This window comes from Strix aluco, chromosome 6 (assembly GCF_031877795.1).
Source record: "Strix aluco isolate bStrAlu1 chromosome 6, bStrAlu1.hap1, whole genome shotgun sequence".
NCBI lineage: Eukaryota > Metazoa > Chordata > Aves > Strigiformes > Strigidae > Strix > Strix aluco.
The window spans coordinates 2196763-2222458 of NC_133936.1; the positions used below are offsets into that span (position 1 = coordinate 2196763).

General features: G+C 47.2%; 1 protein-coding gene across 13 annotated transcripts in view; it reads right to left on the bottom strand.

Annotated features, from left to right (window-relative positions):
- FMNL2 (formin like 2) overlaps positions 1–25696 on the bottom strand; it is a 148563-nt gene that overhangs the window by 51990 nt on the left and 70877 nt on the right. For all 13 annotated transcript variants that reach the window (XM_074828456.1, XM_074828455.1, XM_074828458.1 and 10 more), the window contains exons 2-6: positions 18159–18242; positions 8919–8999; positions 5414–5490; positions 3284–3367; positions 1288–1440 (exon numbers count right to left, since the gene is read on the bottom strand). In XM_074828456.1, coding sequence (XP_074684557.1) covers positions 1288–1440; positions 3284–3367; positions 5414–5490; positions 8919–8999; positions 18159–18242 — 479 coding nt within the window. The remainder of the gene's footprint in view (positions 1–1287; positions 1441–3283; positions 3368–5413; positions 5491–8918; positions 9000–18158; positions 18243–25696) is intronic.

Sequence of the window (25696 nt, forward strand, 5' to 3'; positions counted from 1 at the left end):
GGATGTGAAAAAGGAAATGAAGAGAAAAAATGTAAGAGACATGTAATGTATACCTGACTTATGCATTTCTAGCATAACTAATCACAAGCACACCTCCCAAAGACCGAGAGCAGAATCAGACATCCTCCTGCAAGCACAAGACTCTACCATTTCTCTGTCCAAGTAATCAAAGATTAAACAAAACCAAAACCACTGAGACCACCTTTGCAACATTTAAAAAAACCCAAATCAACTGGTCAAGTGCTTTTGCTGGACTCCACGGCCTGTATCTCTTTACCAGAGCTGTGTGTCTGTCTCCTCCTCTCCACTGCCTGATGTCTGTGAACTACATCTTCCATGTATCCCACCCGCTACCACACAGGCTGTGGGTGGAAGACACCCACCCAACATCAGCTAAAGGGCCTACATTACCATTGACTAACACACCAAAACTCAGCCTCTGCTGAAAGATGTAGGGAAAAGCTGCAAGTCCTCGCTGCCTCCCTCTTTTTTGGACTCTTCTACACTCACAGTACTATGTAACAGAACTCCATAAAAGCCAAAAAAAGAGTCAAAAAGCATTCAACAGTCTGAGCTGCACCCCGAGGTAACAGTACTGCTGGACTAAAGGTGGTGGTCAGTCTGGTTTATAAGAGTGAAGCATCAAAGGAATGTAACAGAGTTGACTGCCATTCAGCCCTGGGAAGCAATCCTGCCTTTTCCACAAAATTAAAAAAAAAAACAAAAAAAAAAAACAGTACTTGGAAAGAGAGGAATAAAGCCTGGGGTGGTGCTAGAATTAACAGCAGGTTTGAAGGATGGAAGTGGTCTTTCAAAAAAAAAAAAAAAAAAAAAAAATCATGTTCATAGCAGTACGGAAGGAATGTGCTGCTAGAAGAGACCTTTTCGGACAAGATGCCAGATGGGAGCTCCAGTCTGGCCAGGTCCATGGAAATCTTGAGATACATTTTGGAGAAGAGGAATTGCTTCCTCTGTGCAAGCCACATTGTACCTGATGGAAACGCATCGTACATCCTGAGATCATTCTGCCATTGGAAAGGGAGGCAGAGTTATTCTTGTCTCTTCCTCAACTGCTGCGTACCACTGCCCTGCGCTACTAGCTTAGCATTTCTTTCCACTTCAAAATCATCAGTACAATGACAGGTTTCCTATATATGTCAAGCCTACTCTGTGAAAAGAGGGAAGATGAAAACTATTCTAATTGGAAAACCATCCTGACTCTCCTCCTGCCAGCAACTGGGGCACTTGCTGTTTGCAGGTCACCCACTGCCTGACTAAACACCTTACCGTAAAGTCGAGTGTCTGCCGGAGCGGGAAATGCTGTTGCCAACTGGTGAGGGTAAATTACTGCCTCTGTGCAGGTCCTCAATAGAGCGGCTCCAAGGTTTGGACTTGTCCATCGAGTTTTCCACATTGTTCTCCAAACTTTCAAAGTCAAACCTGAAAGGAAACAGAAATGCCAACGGCGGATTAGATGGGAAAGATGCACGTAGCATTCTCCTGTTCAACGTCTGCAGATTTGAGCAGGTCCCAAAAGATTACCAAAAGGAAGGAGGAGAGTAAAGCGGGCTAACCTCCCTTCGGCTGCAACTCATCACGAGCTTCAAACGCACAGTGCAGCAAACATGGACCTTACAGACTCACAGAGTCATCAAGGTTGGAAAAGCCCTTGAAGATCCTCCAGTCCAACCATGAACCTCACACTGACATTCTCAACTCCACCAGATCCCTCAGCGCTGGCTCAACCTGACTCTTCAACCCCTCCAGGGATGGGGACTCCCCCCCTGCCCTGGGCAGCCCATTCCAACGCCCAACAACCTCTTCTGCAAAGAAATACTTCCTCAGAGCCAGTCTATCCAACCTTGACAAAAGGAGCAGCTGACCACACGAGCACACCATTTGCAAGGCTCAAACAGCCACAGATTATCCTACTTCAATATAAAATAAATACAACATCAGCTGCTTTGCTGATGAATAGCCCTGCCTTGAAGGAAGGAGTGGCAACGCTTAAAGCTGTCTCCATTTTACTTCAATAAACCATCGTGCAAGTACTAATTCACTTTCCTCTGTCAATATCTGATTGTTTACACCGCTTGGTTGGCCCTCATGAATCTCTCAGCATATGCAATATATTACCATGATCATTACAGATTTTCTTTGATTTCTGACTCATTGCCCATTGTACTGCTATTTTAAGCAAAAATTGCTTGTTCCCCTTACGGCTTTTGAGGTTATTACTCATGTTTACCATGTTAGAGAGGGGAAAAACCCAGCAAGCTAACTCGCGTACATTTGTATAATTTTAGGAAGAAAGTCTCTCAAACACTTCTTTTTGCTGTGCACAGTTTTTTCCAGCGTTAGTAACATCTTAAAACATATAATTTTCCTTCATTAATTTTATTGCAACCTCACCAACAATCTCTTTTCTGTGCAGTGATATATATACATCTGATGGCATCTTTTCTAAAAACGAAGTATCAACTCTACTCAGCTTGAGTTCCTAACGACAACAGTACCTTTAACCTACTGCTTCTTTTTGTATGCTTTTATACAAAAATCTACTGCTAAAACATCCTGAATGAAAGCCTGTGGATATACAAACACAGATCCTCAGCCGAACACCTATTTCAAATTGTGTGATATAATGATTTTTTTCCCAATTTTTTTTAATAGAGTACATTTAATGATTTATTACCTAAATGACTGAATCTGACTCCCAACTAACCAGACGTCAGAATCGAAAAAACTTGCTTTATAGTCTTCCCAACTTGCAAAATCACCTTGAAACTCCTGCTGTTGTCTTGCAGCGCATCTACTGCACAGGATGCCACCAACTTTGCTTGCCAGGAGCCTCATGAGAAGTGGCTCGTGTGTGGAGGTCACTCTGAACACAGTGGGCAGCATGGTAACGTCTTGGGGTCGGGCACTAATTGCAAACCTATCTCTGAGGAAGCCTGCATGCTTCCACATATTTGTTGAATGTTTTTTGCACTGAGATGGTCAGAGGCCACAGCTAAAAAATGTCAGTACGCTCTTAGAGATAATCTCAAGGTTTAAACTTAGGCTTGTTTTTCTCTGCAAGATGTTATGATGCAATAGTTCTGGACTAATATTACCATTTTCTCGGCTCTAAGGTACATCCGTAGCATCGTACCAAGCTACTAACAGGAAAGCTCTGCCACAGGGAAAGCTGAGCATCTGCCCTCGCATTTCCCTCTCCTGCTCTGTTAGAGATGGCAGGATTCTTGCTGTGCCCAGAGAGTACCAGGCATGTCTTACTTACGTGACAGCATACTGTGCAAACGACAAGTACTCCACCAGAACATCCAGGCCTTTGTTTTCTTCATTCAGGAACTCCCTGACCCATCTGTTAGAAAAATCATTAGACATCAGAGAGTTTGTGCAGTTACTGGAATTCTTGTCAGACAAACTAGAGACAGATCCATTGCAGGAAAGGCAGCACTGCTGAGAAAAACTTTGCTTTCTCACTCAGGAAGAGAGGACTTTTTAAAAATGCCCTTTATTATTTAGAGGACTTTAAAACAGTCCTTTGGAGGACTTTACGAATGTACTGAAACAAGCTTTTTTGCAGCACTGTGATGGGAAAAACATCCCTCCAAAAAAACCCCAAACCATAAAACCCCCTATGCACACCCTGAATTGCTCAGAAACTAGATGTTTGCTCTTCTAAGTACTGAGCTCTGGAGTGGGTAACTGCTCTTCCCACCATAACAGCGTTGGTGCGAGAAGGCCACGGGTGCCTGAGGAGCTCGGCTGCTGCCCAGCTTCACTCCAAACCCAGGCTCATCTCTGCCCTGGCTGCACAAACCGCTGAGCAGTGGTCACAGCCATCTTCTAACACCTGAGTTGCAGGGACATGGTTTATTTTTTGTCACATCCTGATCTCTAGCAATGCCTAAAAGCATATAGACAGCACACTGGCAAAAGAATAATCTGACATCCTGGCCATGAATTTAACAGTAATTTTGCCTTCTCTTTTTAACCGGTCACTGTGAATTTTGGCCCCTGAGAATTATACAAAATAATCCGCAATTCAGAAAAGTCTATTATCTTCCAAAGCTTTCAAAAGCTTGAAAATGCCAAGGATGTTTTGAAAATCCCTCCATCTGGGGGCAAAGCCAGGCGAGCAAGGAGCCTCAGCACAGTCCCAGCTCAGCTCTCCTCCGAACCCCAACAGGGCAGGCAAAACCCCACCGGGAGTGGGTTAGGTGCCACTGGAACGAGTGGGGAGCCAGGGAGGGAACTGGGGCTCCAGGCTCGCTCTGACTCTGGGGCCTCGCAGCTATCAATTCCCTGCTCCCAGCAGAGCGGGAATTCATGAGTTATCCTAGTCTTCAGGCTTTCAATCTTTCGCTGTTTACCTGCTAAAATAAACAACCTGGCATTTTTATGGGATGTATTTTGACACCCATCTTTCAGCCAAGTGAACCAAATAAATAAACACTGGTCTCGTCAGCCTCTTTTATTTATCTGGTGCACCATCACCGTTCCTTCTGCGCTCCCGTGAGCCGTCATAAATCTGCAGAGCGTCACGCTTCAGATGCCCTAAGTCTCTGGTGGGGAATCCTTTGTGTCGGAAAACGAGGGAAAACATAGCAGGAGCCAGAGAAGGGGTTGAGGAGAAGTTTGTTGAAAATATTTGTGACAGCTTGAGGGAGGGTCCCCCACTGCCATGCATGCCATGCTGGGGAGCTGGCTCTCAAAGAGAGAACATGGCTCTTCCTCCCACAGTTTAAAACACCCTCATTTCCACGAAAGAAGAGCAGCATCCTATAAAATCGATGTAATTGAGCTGGACACGGTGTGTGATCATGAAACAAAACACTGAAGAAACCTTCCCAGCTGATGTACAGGTGCTGACCCAGCTCCTGGTCCCAAGAGGCAAAGCAGAGAGGTGAGACTGGGGGAAGGTGGATGGGAACAGCAAGTTCAATAAAAAACTCTACTTTTGCTATCTGAGAGGAATTTTGTGCTTTTTAGAAGAAAAATACTGGGAATATTACTCACAGCCAGGCTTCATGAACTGCATCATGTTAAAGCTATAAAACAGCATGGGGGGGGGAGGTATATATATTTATAGCTGCAATACTATTACTATTCTAGACAGAATCATGCTCACTGCTGCTCTGACTGACTTTGGGTAAGCAGAAGCTGACTGCAATCTTCTCGCAGCCTTTCCAGAGATGTGGATGAACCCTATCATGAAAGGATTAAAGCTGAATTATTCTCCTGAGATGCCCAGCTACCCCTTAACTGAGCCCTTCAAGCTTTAATAATCAATCAAGTGGTATCACTGCTTGACATGCAAAGAGAGATTTTCTCAAAGGCATCCATCAGTAGATGTAAAAAAAAAAAAAAAAATCTTAGACCAAAGGACATCAAAAAGTCTTACCCGATGTGATTTGTTCTTAAAGAAATTTCCAGTTCTCGCAGTACTTGAGTAGACTCTTGGACTCGTCTTCTGAATTTCTGTAATCGAGTGAGCAGGCAAAAATAACAATTAGACTCATGTGATGCTATTAAAAAAATCAACATCTCACGCAGTGCAGAATGAATAAATAAAACATTAAGGTAAACTGAGAACCCCTATAAATCCTGAGGAATGCAACAACAATAGCCCGGCAGTCAACAAAAACATACTCAGAAAAATAACTTCTGTTCCCATGCACATTTTTGGCTTTCCAGGATTAAGAAAATTAAAAGCCTGTAGATAAATAAACATTTCTTTATAAAACAAGTTTTGTTCTAGTATCAGACTCTCCATTGAGAACCAACAGCATTTGGCCTTCCTTCTCAGCCTGGTGTTTTAATCTCGCTTTCGCAACTTGACACCCACACCAAAAAACCTGCCACGATTTCTGTATAATTACCAAATCTGGGGGTGCGAGCCAGTAATGAAATACACATGTGCTGCCATCTGCGTGCTTTAATAATTTGCGCACGCTAAATTGTATCTGCAAAATTAGACGCTGGGAAAAGACTGTAAAATGGCAGAAGTCTAACACTGCAGCGGGAAGGAGACGAGGTTTTGTGTCATCTCCGCAGGGGAGGAGAAAGGGCGACGCCGCAAAACCTCCCCGGGATGCTGTGAGAGCCCCGCTTCACAGCTCAAAGCAGAAGACCTCTAAATAAATGCACGCCGACCCGTCTCGAGTCAAGTTGAGCTCCTCTCCATCCTCTGCAAGACCAGCTTGCCGCAGGGCTACCGTCGGTGTGCAGAGCGGGCCAGCTGCCTCCTCTCCCAGAGAAAGACACTCGCTTTCTCTCCTGCCTGGTGCTCCCTGCCCATGGAAATGTGCTAAAACAGCTGGATAAATTCTTCTGGAGCTGTTCTTTTGGTGAATTCTCCCTCCTGAACAAGCAGAAGTGAATGGACAATGATAGTCACCTTGGAAGTGCAGTACTTTACACCCAAACTGGCCCTCAGTTATCCCACACACAGACTTGATGTGTGCAGAAAGGGCTTATAAACACTCAGGACACAAGCAGTGCTGCTGCAAGTAGGACTGTGCTCTGAATACTGGGGGAAAAAAGGGTTTGTTCTCACTGCACCACAATAAACCCACAATAAAATCAAGGGGACTACTTGGCAGTTAATAATTCTCATGAGTTCATTCACTGAGGCGAAGATGATGAAAGGACAGGATTTACCTCACCTTGCTGACCTGTGTGAACATTATCAGCCGCCTTTTTCACGGGGGTTTTAGCACATGCTAGTTAGCACCACTGGCTTACTTGAGGTGAGACTAAATCCCAGCTCAAAAAGCCACCAGCGGACTGAAATAGATGCCTTGCTGTAAAGTCCTAGTAGACACAAGGTGCTATTAATTTTTACTTTGAAATAGCTAGTTGAGATCAGACGTAGTTTCTCTGGACCTCAGTTAATTAGCTCAGAGTACAAAAACACAGTGCCTTCTCTCCCGAGAGAGCTTATACAATATATCTGCAAGCAGAATAAAGCCTTACCTCTCTAGAAAGGTAAAATATTGATGTAGCAAGAGGCAGGGAGGAGACAGGGGTGGGAGGGCAAGGTGGAAACAGGCAGCATGTTCCTATGTGCCCCACGCGGGACCGTCATCCCCATCGAGACCAGGTGACCATGGCAGGGAGCAGTGACCCAGCTCTGTGTTTTACTGGGCTCCAGAAGCCACCAAACTGCAATTTCTTTAAAAACGTGTCATTTCAACACTTCTGTTTTCCTGGTTCAAAACTCAGCTCAGGCGAAAAGCAATTTTTTCCTGGGAAGAGCCGTTATGACCCCAATTACAAGGCAAAACAGCCATTTTGCAGCAGCATTTGGATCCCCCTTCTCTTGGCCACACTGGGGATGGATGGATCCGCAAAAATGCTGACACCACCTCCATTAGAGCAATAATTCTGCTAACGGGAGCTCTCCCCACAACACCGTGCCTCCGTCCCAAAGCCCATTTGTAAATCTTTCTGCCTTGCAGCCCAGGCTGAGGAAAGGCTGCTCAGTGATACAGCATAATGCAACAAAAGAGAGGAACTCCAGGAGTTATTTTTAGGCTCCTTCAGTTTTGTTGTTAGTCATGGGACTCTTATAGTGGTATTAGGGTAAGAAAGGCTTCAATGTGTGCCCACGGAGCAACCACAGGACAAAGCCAAACACTGAACGGATTTCAAAAACCCTTCAGGAGAAAAAACACAAAGACCCCTGTTCACCATTTTTTTTTTTAAAGAAAACTACAATCAGCTCCAGGCAAATTTGAAGGTTTCCTACTCCTCGTCGGAGCCTCCAACAAGAGAAGCACTGTCAGAAGCCATTACTGCAGCCTTGAAGACAGGAGCTGGCGACGGGGTGCTGGCAGCAGAGGGTGGCCAGTGTTTGCCCCTCAGCTCTCGCGGGGATGGAGGTGCACCTCCGCCGCGGCTGGAGACGGCCCCGGCCTGGCAGCCCCGTGTCAGGATACATATTTTACCACAGGGCACCGACCTCAGCTAATGGTACAGCAACACAAAGCAGCGATTGTTGAGGACGAGGCAGAGCCAGTCAATGGCAGGATCTGCTATGCTCTCGCTGCCTTTTTTTGTTGTTTTTTTTTTTTCTTTTTTTAAAGGCTATTACAACTATCAACACAGGATATGAGCTGATATCCAAAGTGGTTAAATACCAAAGGTTCAGTGATGGTCCTCTAAATGGGATGTAGGTTTACTGTTATTCTGAAATCCTGGAGGCTATTACTAAGCCCATCAGAGCGGTGCAGAAATATCAGAACCAGCCACAAATACATCCCAGTACAGAAGCCACATTTGGGGATGCACAGCGTTCACATGAAAGGCCAAGTGAAGTGCCTGAGTCTTTCATGTGTGATTATGGAACTATTTTGGAGAAAACAATATGCAGAAGGATGGATGAGGCTCTGCCATGTAAATACACCCCAGGTTACGTCTTTACTGAAACCTCAGGTGAGAATGCAAGCGAGAGGTGAAGTGTGCCAGCTGCACTGAACTGCTGTCACACAAATGCCCAGAGAAAAGGACTCAGAACTCCAACACCCCCTTCACACGGCTGAGAAAAGTGCCATCTGACAGAGGTTTTATTCACCACAAGCACTGCCCACGTGAAAAGTCAGACCTAGAGTACAGCTCAGTGATAATTTGCCAGACTGTTTACTGAAGCTAAAGTTATTAAAACAAGTTGTTTCATGTGTCAGATGGTCCTTTTCTTCGCAACATCTGTTCTCCTTTCTGAGCTGCAAAAACTGCAGCGTCTTCCCAATTTCTATCTGCTTCTCTCTGCAGTTTGTTCCATCTCTGAGACTCTTCTCAGAGAGTTTTATGGAGCCTTTTACACAAAGGCAGGAAACAACCCGGACCCTGGGACTATCCTCTCCGAGGAACGAGGGATGGGCGAGAGGAAACAGGATGCTCCTCACCTTCCTGGTTACAGCCGGGTCCAGATAGCCCTTCAACTTCTGGATGTATGTATGTGGAGGGTTCTTCACTTGAAACCTTTCCTGCAAAGGATACATGAATAAACATCAGCCATTTTATAACATCTTCTGTATTTACTTACTATATATACAAAATGCATGCACACACATGTATTTAAACAGTGTATATTTATAATATGGTTTCCTATGTACCTACCTGATATTCATAAGTATATAATTTATGCATATACAATATGCATGCAAATAAAATACATTTACATGTATCTTGATATTCTGAAATTTGATATTTAAATAGGATGCATAAAAATACACCTTACATATTCAATGATGATTTTGAATTTTAGTTACACATACAAACACACACATCTGAAATGACCGGGTTTCTGCTAGCCAGGAGTACTGAGAGGAAAGGGAAGTGTCAGAAGAGCAGATGTGTGTCCATGTTTGATGGAAAGCCATCGCCACAAAAGCCAAGACACCTTTTCTATCACCTGGAATGAGCCTAAAAACACACTGCACAGTCTAGCCATGGGAGAAGTCTCATCATTTCATTGTTTGAATTCCAGAAAAATGAATGCAAGAGTAGCACATGTCAGCAATAAACAAGTCATATTCCCACTCAAGAAATATCCCAAGAAATTTCCACCTGCCTCCGAGACTCATTCCTCACCAAAGGTTTCCCACTGCCTAACCTTACAGGGGACACCCAATCCGCACTCCAACATCAGCACGTTCAGAACTGAATTAAAGATTTTGATGACAAATAAAAAGTCTGCGAAGTTTGTATTCTGAGAGTTGCTTGATTTTTGCTTTACCAGTTGCATGGCCAGCTTGAAATTTATCCTACAAAAGCTGCTGTGAAACACGAGTTGTTCTACAAGCAGTATGCTATGTCCAAACCTGTTAAGAGCATTACCAGAAGTTCTGATACTATTTGTATCTTGGAAGAATTTTAAACTATTCTGTCCTTTCCCTTGAGGAAAGATCTCATAACAATTTCCTCCTGAAATTTTGCATTTTATAACTGATATCTGAAACCTCCCTTTATTAGGTCAGGATGCAATTTTGACTACATTATCTGAAAGTTATTTCATAATGAATAGGACACTGCTGCCCAGTTACCAGAATGTACTGTCTGAACACCAGAAGTTGTTCCTGTTATTATCTTGCTGCTTGCTGTAAAAAAAAAGTAATTCATCATGGTCAGCAGGAAAAAATTAACTAAAAAATCTGCCCTGTGGTGCACTAACCCCAGGCGAGAGCTCGGTAAGACAGACAGCAGACATTTCTTTCCTCTTTTACAACTGGTTTTTTTTTTTCCATGTCGCCTCACATGTACGGGCCAAACACAGTCCTGGAATTTGGCATTTCCTTTTTATCCTAAAAAACAGTTCAGGAAATATAAAGTTCTTGGTTGCCAGCTCCTCTCTGCCCAAAGTGACACCAAGGGTGTCTGTCCGGTCCATCCTCTCCCAGCACCACACTTACCTCTCGGCTCTGTGGACACGGATGCTTGGAGCCCATCTCCTGGGTCAGACAGTCCCTTTCACACCCTTCTAGTTAAATTTGCTGCTAACTGGAACTGCTACTGGTGTGTTGGGAAAGACAGACACACCAGACAGATGGACGGAGTTCTACACAGGTTTGGAAACGGTGTGCCAAGGCTCTATCACACACATCCACTGGCACAAGCAGCAGTCATCTGCCACAGCCCGAGGGGCATGCAATGGTCAGCCCTAGCACCCAGCTCTCCAGAAAATGGGAGCAGGAACACCCACAGGTGTTGACGGGGACTTCAAAGGAATAAAAAAAAATAAAAAGCAAGTAAAATAAATCAACTAAAAGAACAGAACAGATTAGACTAGACCAGACTATTTCAGTTGGAAGGGAGCTACAACAATCATCTAGTCCAACTGCCTAAGTATCGTAACTGCTCATTTTTGCCCTTTTTACAGTCCACTGTTAGGACAGTTTCTCAGACTTACAGCCCCCTCAGGATACTGTGGTCTGTGGCTTTACAGTGGGCATAAATATAAGTTATTTAGAAGCCATTTCCATCCATTAACCCATTTTAAAACTTTTTCAGACTGGCAGACAGACAAAAAAAGCACTTTTCTGTAAATGAGAATCTGGCCCATTGTAGACTATTGGAGAGTTAAGAGATATCTGGACCTTGGAGACCATCATCGTTTCTCATCTTCCCCCTCAACAGTTTTAGATTAGCTCCCCAGACTTTACAGCATTTGAATAACCAGCTCCTTCTCTGCAAAAACCTATGAAGGTAGAAGTGTTTTCACTGTGTCACTTAGTAACCACATCTGAATATTATTCTTTGCCTGCAAGTGATGAAGCGAAGCGGTGGAGCTCCAAGCCGAAGGTCCACTCCTGAAGAGCGGTGGGTGATGTGAGAGCACCAGCGACCAGCCCGCTCCTCCTGACAGCAGAGTCCCAGACTAACAAGGCTCCACATTAGCTCTCTTATCTAGTCCCAGACCAGCATGTCTCCACATTAGCTCTCCTATTTATTCCTCCCCTTTTGGGGGGTTCTCTCATGCTGATGTAGCTCTGCTGTGTTTAGTCTAATCCTCCAGAGAAGCTATTTTACTCTTACAGATTTATTTCTCTAACTGATCAGCCATCATCTGCTAAAGTGACAGGAGCTCTTCCTAACTGCCAGTTTTAATATCTGAAGTCTTCAAAATGAAATTCTTCGAGACTCAACAAGCACATTTAGTAGGTCTGTGATGCAGATACTACATGCTTTTGTTTGTAATTATGTATTTATGTAATAATCTCTACAGCAACTTCATCAAAAAAGATGCTGCTCATTACTGTATAGTGGAATTAATTGGGCTGAAGGACTTTAAAGACATTATCCATGAGCAGCAGATACCACCAATGCTCTTCTCTAACTGGTGACCATGAACCACTTGTAGTGAACATCTACTAGTCCTGGAAACATTTTTATAGTCCCCTTAAAGTGTTTCTTCTGCTTTGGAAAGCCGTGAGGGATTAGCCTTTAAAACTGCCCTTTCCTGGCTATGGTTACTGTCTCGGTTTATCCAGCTTCGACTGTTTTAGAGGCTGATACGTCGCAAGCTGCAAGAACCAGGGCTCCGTGCTGCGCAGTGACGGCAGCCCGAGGCTCCCTGATGCCTCCATGACACCCCAAACGTCTGCCTGCAGCCATCCTCCTCCCAAAAAACTGATGCTCTGCCAGAGCTCATACAGGGCGGGAAGGGCTGGTGCTCGTCGGACCAGCAGTCTGGTATTCCACTTGCCATAAATGCTGTAAGCACTGTGCAGGTTGGCCAGCCAGGGTCCTCTCAAGGTCCTCTGGTCCTTCTTGACTATTTACTGCCCTGTAGAGACAAACACACTTCCCGGCTAACGCTGACGCACTGCTCCCCACACCTAATCCACTTGCCTTAGATACCGTAAATAATGAGTTAAAAACTGCTGCTTTTTCCTGTCTGCTCCTCCTCTCCACTTCTGGCAATTTGCAATCGCTCACTGGCCAAATCTGCTTTCAAAATAAGAAAATTTACACGGCAAGGGGTTTAATGCTATGTGAACGAGGAGGTTGGGGATTTTTACCACACACATATAAAGTTTAAAATCCCTCTTTGAGTCTCCAAACTTCACTGAGCAAACAAGCGTAAGCCAGTGGGTGACATCACGACTGGGACATGGTGGCTTCCCCTCCCGGTCGCCCCTGGACTGGGCCATTCAGACACAACAAAGCTAATAAATCCCAATGAAACCTATTTTATCTCCACTACGTGACTCATATAAGCACCAACACTATCTACAGCCCTGAAAGGAGAAAGGCACAGACCAGCAATAACTCGACTCTGTCTTTGTCAGCACCTAGAAAGCAAACTAACTTAATTTCCCAAGGATAAAAGGCCCTTTCTTACTTGAAAAATTGCTGAGGAGCAGTGCCCTAAGCCAGAACGACAGATGAGTGCAGAGAAGCACATGCAAAGAGCCAGCAGCACCGGACTGGAGAGCAGTGAGATGACCTGGTCCTCAAAACCTCCCTTTAGGGTAATAAATTATAAGAATTCAGGGAAAAAGCTTGGACAGGGGAGCACACCACTGCTCCTGTGCTTCTTTTACCAGCAATCTCCAGAATTAGCACTTTCTTTTCTGGCGGATACAAAAAAAGGGGGGGCTGGGGGCCTTTACTTCAGCAGCAAAGAGGGACTGCCGGATTTCTGCATTTCCTCTTCCATGTGATCCTGCAAAGAACGCGACACATCTCTTGTTCATCCAAATCTGGAAAACGTATTAATTCCGTAACCAGGAAATTGTGACTTTTCCAGAGATCTTTGGCTTCCAAAACCATTCAGGACATTTTCTGCATTAGTGACATATGTTATTATTATTACCCTCCCTAGCTTGTTTCATTCTTAGGATTCATACACATTAGGTAAGCTCCCGGCACATCGGACCCGGTATCCAGGCATGTCTAGGAATAAATAAAGCCCAGGGATGGTGAACGCTGGTGAAAGGAGGTGGACAAGCAGGGCTGGAGACCTGTGTCTTCTCACTCCCGAGGCACAAAGACGCTGTAAATGCGGTGCACGTTTCCACCCCCCATACCCCATCCCGCACAGACCTGGAGGGCAGCTCAGCCCTGCCCCCAGCAACCCAGCCACCAGGACAGTATGTCACTTTATATGTCTTATTATGGACTAAAATGATAGCAGCCGTGCATCTCTGCACTAATTACGGGGCAGAGGGATCCATTTCCACCACTATTCATTTTCTGCAAAACCAGGTCACCGCTGCTTCTGCAAGGGACCCAGCCAAGAGGCGTGAGAGCCGCAGAGGCTCCCTCTGAGGCCGAGATGCCGATCCCTGTCTGGCCCCGCACCGCTGAGCCTTGGACCCCTCGTGACCCGGACACATACCTCCCACTGCTCCCTCGCTCCCCGATGTCCAGTGAGCCACCTCTCACAGGGCCAGCAAGTCAGATAAACGAAACCGTGAGCATCTCTACCATTTGATAAAACACTGGATAGTCTATCCTGTACTTTACCCACAACAGGGCAGATTCAATGGTATACAAAACATTATTTTTAGGCAAAGGCTCTCAAAACAGAGCTGTAAATGGCTACTGAAGCAAGTGCAGGGATATGGAAAACACTTGGTTGAATGTCATCAAAAAAATCCAGATCTCTGATGTAAAAGGGTTAATGGCACCATATGGTAACGCACAGCTGCTTCACTGGGGGGGTTTAGTCTGGAGAAGAGGAAGCTGAGGGGAGACCTCATGGCCCTCTACAACTCCCTGACAGGAGGGTGCAGAGAGGGGGGATGAGTCTCTTGAACCAAGGAACAAGTGCCAGGACAGGAGGGAATGGCCTCAAGCTGCGCCAGGGCAGGGTCAGATTGGCTCTTAGGAAGTATTTCTTTGCAGAAGGGGTTGTTGGGCGTTGGAATGGGCTGCCCAGGGCAGGGGGGGAGTCCCCATCCCTGGAGGGGTTGAAGAGTCGGGTTGAGCCAGCGCTGAGGGATCTGGTGGAGTTGAGAACGGTCAGTGTGAGGTTCATGGATGGACTGGAGGATCTTCAAGGGCTTTTCCAACCTCCATGATTCTGTAATTCACAATCACGGTCCCTTCACCACATTTCTGAGGAGAGGCTTAGGGCTCACCTGAGATATTTGTGTCAAACAACAAATGCCACAGCAGCCCCACAAAACCCTGATCCTCACTCAGTCCTGTCCAGTGGTCACCGCCTGTCCTCTTCATCTTCATCGGCCGTCCACCAACACCATGGGCAGCAGGCAGGAGGGCTGCCTGCACCACTCCGCTGTCTGCACCCCGGACGTGGTCCAGCCTGCCTTTAAAGTACCTCCGAGCCCGAATCCAAAGGACACACAGATTTTGTCAGCACTCCCCCAATCTCAGGACTTCAAAGCGCCAGCCATAGACCACCGTGGCTCTGTGTGATTACACTCTCAACCAGCACAATCTTACAAAATACCCAAAATAAAATTACAAAAATAACATCAAGAACCTGCTCCCCCCAAACCTGGTTTACAGATGGGAAGGCTGGATGCCATTTTCCCTTTGCAGAGCTTGATAAACAGTGGCAGAGGAGGAAGAGGAACAGAAGCAAGCCTGGCTTAAAGGGCATGCGGGTGTGTGGCACTGACCTCTTACGATATAACAGAGAGCTTAGTGATTAATATTTTTGCCTTGTTTAGAGAAGGATCTAACCACTTGTCCATGCTTGTTGAACCTAAGTGTAAATGAACACAAGTCCGAGGGTCCCTCTGTGGTTTCAGATCTTACCCTTCTCCAGGCTATCTTGAACGCTGCTTATTTTAGGCAACTTAACCTCACACCACCAGATTTCTGCGCAGGGGCTCCCCACCAAGCAGCGAGGCCAGGTAGCCCTCCTTCCTGGGGGAACACCACCTTGCTCTTCGGCAGAGCTGGGGTTTCACCCAAGAGCCGGAGGGCTCGGGGACTGGCGCGGCACAACCTTCTCACCCGGGGCTGTGCAGCCAAGAGGGCCCATACTGCCCACTTCTCAGTCACAAGTCGAAATAAACCCTTCGACGCAAACCACGCAACTTCCATCTTAATTCATTATTCCACACACACACCTCCAGCGGCTCCAAAGGTGAGGACATGGTGTTGCCCCTGCCACAATTTGCCATTAGAGGGCAATGAAGAACTTTGCAAGATGTCCCCAACCTCTTCCGTCAGCATCCGTGTCCCCTCTGTGACACCCCATGGCACCAGGCCTAAGGTACACCAAAAGGGTGGCTCGTCATGCCGGGAAACCATATCCTCCTCCCTGCCGGGAACCTTCCCAACACTCACGCCCAGATGACCACCGCTCAGCCCTCTCCAGGATGGGCAACAGTTTTACGCTTTGCTCTTCTCCTCCTCCTTGTACGCTAAGCCTGAGAGGTGGGAGCAAGCTTTCAGGACATCAGCAGCAACGCTTCAGTGACTTGTGAGGTTTATAGACAAAGAAACAGAAAATACCACACATGATGAGTCCTCCACAACCAGCCCAGCAACCCTTACTGTGATTCACTACAACGTGCACAATCCTACAGATTATTATTATTGGTGGTGGTGGTTTTATTGTTGTTGTTTATTGTTGTTGTTGCTTTTATTGTTGTCATTGCTATTATTATTACCATCATCATCATGAGAGTGACAGCCCTTTTGTTAATCTCACTTCTGCAAAAATGAGAGTTCCTATTGGGGGCCAAATACGCTCCCCTAATATTCTCAAAATATTTCACAGTCAAAGAGCCAATGTCTGCTTTACAGACTATTTAGAAAACATAATTTAAGAGCAATCTCTGGACACTTCTTCCTTTCAGACAGAAGTTGAAAACCAGCATAACAGGGTAAGAGTTCATCTCCTCGAGCTGTTACATTCATTTACATCCTCAGTCCTTCACTAAGCAAAACCAGGTGAAAATGGTGGTACCAATAGAAAACAGCAGTTGAAATTTGCATCCACACTAAAAACATAGATTCTGTACGAAATCTATTCCTGGAAGTACTTTTAGCCACGCACCATAATGATGTGGACAGATATAAATATTTCACACCCCATATGGTGTATGATGGTGCTTTTACAGACACCTGCTTCAGGCTGCTCTAATTTAGAGCAGCTGTAACGCACCCGCCAGCACAGCCGGGGAGCTGCCACAGATCACCCAATACACAGCCCTTACTACCCCAAGCATCCCCCCTCGGCCGGCCGCACCATGGAAGGGCAGCACACCGTCCGTCACCTCCCGTCCCCGCTGGGACCCCACAGTGCTGGTGACAACAGTCCTGCTAAACTCTCCCAGCAATAGGAAGCAGGCTCATCCCAACCCAGAGAGGAGGGGACGCACGTGTCGTGCAAGGAGCTGTTAAGATCCATGATTGCTCCAGATTGCAAATTTCCTTCGCCGCGTTTCCATCTGCCCACCCCTCCTTCTCTTGCTGTAAAGTTGAGGAGTGAATCAGCAGCAGCTGCACGTTGCAAAGGGTGGATCAGCTCCGAGGTGGGAGTTTGCACATCAAGGCGATGATCTAACTGCTCCTGCCTGCCCCTCTGCCAACTCCGTGCAAAGACAACACGCAGGCTCCAGAGCAAAGCTCACACTCATACGTGCACGCTCTAGGCAAACATCCATGAAACAAATCACTCACAGTAGATTAAGCAATTTGTTCAGTGTCTCGCTAAACTGAAACTTTAAATAGCTCAACGCTTTACATTCTCTGCACAGAAAACTCGTGGAAAAAAGTAATTCTTTATTCAGCTTTACTCAAAGGTAGCTGGATTTTATCAGAGGCTTCACCACTGTAATAGCTAAGCAGGAAATGTCCCACAAACCTATTTATTAAAATGTTCCTGACCTGACAGCATGACTGTACCTTCTGCCGAACTCTCATCCTGGTACTGCTGGGTTCACATTTCAAGGAAATATTCTACTTTCTCAGTTCTGGATCAATTTTTTTCATTAGCAATTACTTTTGAAGTTTCTGGCAGAACCCAATTTTGCTGTTGGCTCACAAATGCACATCCTACCTTCTGAAGCCTTCACTTTCTCTAAATAATGCCATTTCTGTTCATTTACCATGGCAGAGCCAACCTGTTAATTGTTCCACATTACTGCCAAGTCTGCACGTCACAGCAGAGTTCGCACACCAAAGATGCCCCAGCATATGGTGCTGCTTAATCCGAGGCTGCTGCTCAGCCTCTGGAGGCGAAGAGGAGGCCAGGCTGCATCCACATGCGCCTCTCCCCGAAGGCAACAGCTCCCACTGACTGCGCCCACAGCTCGTGGCGCAGAAAGACAAATACCCCTGGATCGAGACCGTTCGTTCGTGTTACAGAGGTCAAGGCAGACCAAACTCAAAGTGCTTGCTGAGAGGTGACTGAAGGTCAGTCTCTTTGAGGCCATGCCAGACAAAATCAGCAGCGTTGACCTCCCAGAGGAAACGGGCCCGGAGGTGACGGTAAGAGGGGAAAGAAATATCGCTCTGTGGCAAAAAAGGGGATTATTATTGCAAGGCTTCAGTGAGTTGTTACCACTAATGGAGCATAAGGCCAAAGAAATGAGTGTTTGAACTATTCAAATACTTGTCATCTGCAAGGTCTCTTTCTAAGCCCAGGGACAGTGCTGATGAAAGCCAGTTGGTGCTCTCAGGGGGATGTCTGGCAAAAGCCCCCCAGGCTCCCTTACCTGGTCACAGATGAGCTCCCACTTCTTCTCATTGTCGTACTGCCGCAGCAGCCGGGCTTTGTCGGGCGGCAAGTTCATCGCATTCTGCAGAGAAAGAGAAAGCAAACGTGAGGAACCACAGAGGGCTCAGGCTCCGGCGGAGTCAGACACGAGCAAACCAAGGCAACGTGGCTGCGGTCGCTTTAATTGTTTTATATGAATTCCTGTTGACAGGGTTATTCAGAAACATTTCCTCTAAATGTCATCTTTGCCCCCAAAAGTGCCAGTGAATCACACGGCACCAAAGGGCAGGGCTTGGTGCCTGGGATGCAGGAGGTAAGCAACTGGAGCTCAGGACCATGCCCATGCCGCCACAGCACAAGAACCACCTTCCACCCCAGACGGGGCCCTGCGGTTCACCACATCCCTCCTCCCTCCGCCTGCCCCCGCCGGAGCACACCCCTAAGGGAAACACATCCTCCATCTGCAGCCTGGGGACTGAAGAAGGTCAGTTCTCTCCCAAGATCCTGAAATGCCATTTCATTTCAACAGTGGGATGCTATCTGGGCTTCTAAAAATCACCGCATGCAACCTCGTCTGGATAACACTGATGTGAGAGGCAGGACTGCTGCTGCCCATCGTGACATTGTGCTACTCGCACAGGCAAAGATAACGATCCCGCCAACCTGCAGTACGGAGTCAGAAGGCAGGGGAGAGGCAGCAATTAGACGATGCCTATCGTTTGGTGGCTCCTTTGATGTCAGCTGAGCTATCTTTCCATGGGCAGTTGCCTGGGGTAGGGCGACGCAGGCTGGCCACTTGCTACCAAGGCAGTTTTCCTAAATGTCTCTAAATGCGCAGCGTAACTGCTGCGAGAACCTGGGAACGCCTCAAGAGCTTCACAAACACCAAGTCCGGAAAGTCTCCCTATCAACCCAGCGGTGCGCACGCAGCAAGGCGAAGTGGCTGAATGAAAAACATGCTAAGCACCTCTTGGTCTCCAGCACCTCTCCATCTCCAGCACCTCTCCAACCCCAGCTCAAATTCCCAGCCCAGCCAAGTTATCCCCAAACAACCCTTCAGGACCACAAGCCTCCGGCAGGCCGTGCCAGCCTGCTGCTGGGAGGGGAGCGAAGCCTGGCACAGCGCAGGCGGGTCAGGCCGGTGCTGCGCACACCTCCAGCACCAGCAGGCACAGCCCTTCCACCTTTAATTTTAAAAAAGGCTGCGGGAGGCACAAAAAGAGGCCAGAACCGAAGGTTGTTAAATAAACCTGCAGTGAAGCAGTAATCAATAAATCAGCGTTTAGGTACTGAAAGACCCCGCTCTAGAAGCACACATCTTCACAACCTGTGCAATAGGTAGTTTTACAGATTTATGAAAAGCAGGTTGTCCTGGGGATCCTCAGAAACACTGTCTGCTACAGCCAGACTCACACAGCCCAGGGCCCAGACCTCCTCCATTTCCTTGCACAAACCCAGGTAATGCAGAGGAGGGATGCGGACAGCCCAAGCTGCCCAACCCGAACAAGAGCATCTGTTACCATCAGCCCAGCCCGCTGACACCCATCTGCTCGCCCTAAACGGCACACTACAAAATCAAAATTTAAGTGAGTCCCCAGACAGGGACCACAGGCACCAAGGGCAATCCCTGAGCCACGGGGATGGAGAGTCCAGCACTTACTGCACCGACGGGCACCATGACGACCTCTGGGGGGGACAGGTGTTGAAGGAGATCCAAGAGGTTAACTGGCAGTGGCTGGCATCCATGGCAAAGCTGTCCAACAATTCCTGGGTGGCTGAGCCCTACATCCTCTCCTCAAAGACAAGGCTTTCCCCACTCGTATTGCAGCGCTTGGGTAGGATGCGGGAGTACCTTTCCCTCCACCTCCCCAGGGCTTTTGTGCCTTGGTTGCCTTGCTAACTTGCAGGCCAGGCTGACTCTCAGCCTGCTCCCAGCCCAGCTAAGCCCAGCTCAGCCCTGGGGGGAGGCAGCCACAGGGCCAGGGCTGCTCCTGACTCAGCTCCCTCACAGACAGCAGTTTCAGATTTCCCTCTCCCTGAGTTTACTAGTGCAGCCCAGGCTGGAAACCAGGAGGGCTCAGGTGTGATGCAGGAGCAGATGGGGCATCCCTGCCCACGGGCAGAGATAGCTGCGAGGAGGAAGGGTGGAGGAGTGGGGGCTGCTGCAGCCATCTGCCTTCCCTGGGCCCGCCACGCATGAGGCTCGGCGCAGGGGTCCCCCTCACCCAAGGGCACCCCCAGGAGCGCTGGCATGATGAAGCCACCACCTTCCCTGGCACCACCACGCTCTGCCTCCCTGAAAGCATGGGAGGAGCACAGGCAGGAACAGTGGCTCACGCCCTAAACACTGTCTTTCCACATCTTCGGTGTGACAGCTAACACCTCTCCTTACCAGGAACAGTGAGGACCCTCTGGGTCTCACACCTCCTGATCCACACAGGCCCCACCGAGGGAGGCGAGGCCAGTGCGGGTCTCCAGGCGATCCCACCATCTGCCTGTTGCAGGCCTATTTACTATTGGCCCACAACACCTTGTCTCCCTCCGTCCCGGGTGGGGAGCGTCACCCGCTCCTGGGGATCCCCTCACCGCCCTGCTGCTGTGATGACTGCTCTTCCTAAAGCTTGTGTTCCATCAGATAACAAATACTCTTCCTTTAGCTCATCTGTGCTGTCATGTTGACAGTATTTATAGGCTGTGATCATATCTGTGCTTGATTCTCCTCTCAGTCTCATCATGTACCTTATCAGTTTTACTCACCATTTTAATGCAATTCTTGGTATTTTTCCTCGGGCTTCTTCAAGCACCATTCCTTACCTCTGAGGATGCAAACATATTTCATAGCTACGCTAAATCTCAGCTGCAGGAAAAGCTTCACTGTTTACCTACACCCCTTGTCAAACTCTGATCTTCTTACAGCTAATCAGCTTAGCCAACCAGGCTGGCGCTCGGACAAGAAACCTGCCTGGAAACCTTTGCAGAATTCAGTCATGGCAAGACTTCAGCATGGATGAAAGCCTGAAACAGGGAAAACAAGACCCAGGCAGCAGGTTCCAGTGATCTCACTTCAAAATGAATTAAATCTGATCTCATTCTGAAATGTGAACTCCTTCACTCCACGCCATTTTGCTGCACACAATCATTTCATGTATTTCAACAATTACTGCAACTCACTTCAGATACCTTGGTCCGACAGGTAGAGTTATTTATGAATACATTGTGTGCAACCAGGTTCAAATCCCTGCATGTAAGCAGCAGATGATTTGCACCTACTCACTTCTCAGTAAGAGATTTAAACTTTTTTGAAACCTGCTTGCGTACAAGTCCATTACCATGCTATGGAGAGGACCCTGGGCTGAGGCAAACCACAGCAGGTCACCCCAGCAGCCCCTCTAACCCCTTCCTTCATCTCTTCTGGAAGGAAACTACTATTTCTGCTGCCTGCTGCCTCTCTGGCCTCACCACTCAGGTGGTAAGGAGGGAATGCACTCAGATCGGGAGGGAATGCACTCGGATGCGGAGGGAATGCACTTGGCCCAGGGCTTTTCACACTGGTAGAGTCAGTTTGATATTAACTTTTACGTTTTATACATAAAGCAGTTTGAATGTCTTTCGTAGCAACTGGATCAGATTGCACTCATTTACTGGAAACTGTCGCAGGAGGTTCTCACTCATAACCTGAGGCTCTCCGCTTGTCGTGGGGTTTGTTCCCTCCTCCCCATCTATGAGACATCTGCTGAATTGGATCTCCTGATCCCCCAGATCTCCTGATCCCCCAGAGCTCCCTGTCCTTCAGCCTCTTCTGCAACCTCCAGGCCGGTGCCCCAGCACGCTCAACCCCGCTCAGTGTACGCCTCCGTCAAGCCAGTCAGCGGCTGCACCAAATAACCCTTGTTTCTTTGTACAAAACAACGTAGGTGTAGATCACACCTTCTCTAAAACTTGGACTAATGCTGCTCTTCAGCTGGTCTTAGTGTTAACAACCATTCTCTGCTGGAAAACTAGTCTCTAAACCATGGTATTTTTACTTAAATGGGAAGCAATATATTTTCTTTATGCTTATACATGGCACTACACCAACTGGCTTTCTGAAATCTGTGTGTGCTATATCTAATTGCACAACCTTTAGCTGTTGCATCAGTAACTATGGCAAAGAAGGCTACTGAATTGGCGTGGCTTGACCTTACGGGTTGCAATAGTTTTGACTCTAGTCATAACTAACCAGATGAATTAGGAGTCTGGATTTCTTGTTCTCTGTGGATCAGTGAAATGACTCACAAACGTCTCCTGGCCACTTCCAGCTCTTATGACTACGGGCTTCACACATACCAGCATTTTTTAGTTAACTACAGGTCTACGACCTGTGATTTCTCTTTCGATCTTTACCCTAATTAGAGTTCATGCTCTGAGGGCCTCTGATGGCATAACTATTCTGCTCCTGATACAATCTAAATCCCTGCTGTTGCCAGAAGGGATGGCCTCACGCTCTCCTCTCTGTTCCCAGCCAGGTTGTCCCTTACTGCCCCCCACGTCACCACCAGCACTTACGCAGCTGGGGGCCCTTTGCCAGCAGAGCAGACCTCCACCAGCCCAGGAAGAACTGCATCTTTACACTGGATACCCATCTTCCATCCAGATCCCCTTTTGGGCCAGAAAAGACCATTTCTTTTAGTGGCAACAGCAGTTGAAGCAGCCCCGCTGTCTTGTACCCCACTGCTCCTCGTCCCCATCTCTGGCTGGCCCCATGCACACGCCTGCATGGCTCATACTGAACGGGATCTAGATTAAAAATATTTTTAAGTCAGTGCCATAAATCTGACAAACTGCACAGTGGCACAATGGCCACTCCACTCCTTCCTCCCACGGATTCACAGCCTTAGGAAATGAGTCCCATCTCCCGCACCATACTGCAAATTTCCATTACATCACACCACTTCTAGGACTGAAGAGAAAAAAAAAAAGCAAACCTCTGGCACATCATTCTGCCTCGATGTCGGCGAGGCAATAGGAAATCGGTGCGCACCACTGCTTTACAGCCTCCCAGTGATGTTTCCGACTCCTCAGAAACACCTACAAACGCAAACCTGGAGCACTGCACTCAAAAGTAACCGCAGCTAGATCCTACTCGGCATCGTGCTGTCTGCAAGGGCCCGTTTCCAATCATATTTTGGCTCCAAAAACACATAACTTCTCTTTTTCCCCACAAATTCCAAAGTTATTCATGTCTACTGCTATGTGCCAAATAATATAGGTAAGGTTTCCATTCCGTTTGCTCCGGGTTGGCATTATAAAGCTAGAACTTAATCACAGTAGCAGATGGAAAACTGGGGGAAATACTAGCAGACCTACAAAATATTAAATTGCTTAAGAGTTAAAAATAAAACCAACAGCGCATCAAGGAAATATATGTATTTTTAACCTAAGAAATAAAGCCCAGCTCCATCCAAACTGGCAGCCCCGACAGCGTCTCCGAAGCACGGGGCCAGATGACTCGGTAACGGCGCTGCGTACCAGGACACGGCGAGATTTAGCTTCATCCCAAGGAGATGATTTCACCCGTCTTGGTGTGACAGCGCGAGCAGCGGTCCAGCATGGGGCAGGAAAACACTCTCTCTTTCCCAGGCAGCAGAGTTATCCTCTGGCCATGAGCAGCCAGAGGAAGGCAGGGCGCTAGTGCAGGCATCTCAGCTTTGCACTTCACGTCCCCAAAAAAGAGAGCAACACTAAATACAGCTTCATCGCTGAGAGCTGAACTACTCCGTAACTCAAGGTAAAAGCTGTGGGTTGCACTTCACTGCCCTCTTCAAAACTGACCAAATTTTGTGCTGTCTTTTGTAACCTTCCTCCCTCTGTCCTCCAGAAGTCTCCGTGGAAAAGCAGTTTCAAACTGAGTTGACAGAATTGACTACAGAAACAGCATAGCTTCCCCTTCCACTTTTTGGGACTAAAGTCTCCTTTTGCAGACCAGTTTGCAAGAGCTGGGCACCACTGCTGCAGCACTTGGCTTTGCCCTTGGCCTTGAACCCTTGGGGATCTCACACCGTCCCCCTTCATGGAAAAGGGGGGCACTGGCTCGGCCCACGGAGCCACTGATGGACATGCGTGGTGGCCCCAGGCCTCGGGGGCAATGCACTCCCGCAGCACCATGTTATTATCAGTGTTATCCAGAGAAAATGCTAAAATAGTAGCCCACGCACTGCAGAGGGATAAAGCGCCCACCTGGCTGAGTGTATTCACGTTACAGAAATACCAAAGCCTTCAGCAGCATTTGTGGTTTCACTAAGGAAAGGCCCAGCACATAACTACAGGGTCGAACTGCAGCCCAGGTCACGCCAGCATCAGCACCGCACGCTAGATGCTGCTGGTGGAATGACTGAGCTGTATTTTTTCTAACTTATTCCTCGTCTTAATGAGAATTAAATGGCTCAATGTTTTGGAAAACAAGCGTAGCAGCAACTTGACTGACTCAAAAGCATTGCTAATTAATAGCATTAGGCTGTTGCTCTTTCTTATTAATCTTATCATCTTTTAGTCTAAATCCCTTTTATTTATGAATCATGACATTAATGCACTAGCAACAAACATGACAGCGTCCTCTCGATCCTTTTTTTCCCATGAACAGCGCTGAATGAGTTAGTAAGCCCATCAGAGCATGTGTACCCCTAAAATAGGAGATGTTTCCACCAGCCTACTCCCAGTCGCTGGATGGTGATGGAAAAAGCCAGTCCTGCATCACTCCAGGCAAAGCTCAGCCTGGCAAGGCAAGGCTGTGAACTTCAGAGTTGGAAGAAGGCAACATTGAAAAGCTGTTTCAGCAAAGAGTTAAACTTCCCCCTTCCATAATGACACTGTTAACTTTAAATGAAATACAGGGATCCCAAGAAAACCTTATGTGAGACCACAGCATCTCTACCCAGCATGGCAGGGAAGGGCGCGGGTTAACACCACTCCTCCAGGAGACATGGCAGAGTATATTCCTGAGACCTAATTCCCAGCTCGCTTTCTCCTCCCGCCCTTCCTCTGACTGAGATTATTCCTGACTTGCACTACTACCAGAGAGACAGAAAAACAAACCTGGGTAGTTTTTGGCTTCACAACAGCATTGATGATAAAGATCAGGGATTTAATACATTTAAAACAATATTCTTGGCCCTTGTAAATTAGATTCAGATTTACATACCGACATCAAAGCTCTGCTCGTTACTCCAGCAATTGCAGACTTCAGGGACCCCCCATCCTCACCTCGGATTTCCTAATCTGAGTTTATTCTCCAGCTCTTCAACTGAACTTCTCAATTCCTTGCAGAGTTTCCTAACAGCCATGTCTATTGCCTTTAGACTCCAGCTCTCCTGGTTTTATCACCACTGCCTCCACCATGATGAGCTGCAATCTTAATTTTTTCGGTATTACAGTCAAGGCTGTTTTAAGGCACAGTCTGAACTATTTTAAGATTTTATTAATATCTAGTGAGTTCTTTCAAAGTAAATTCAAAATTGGTTCATAACTCAAATCCATACCTCCCACCTTCGTAAAACTGAG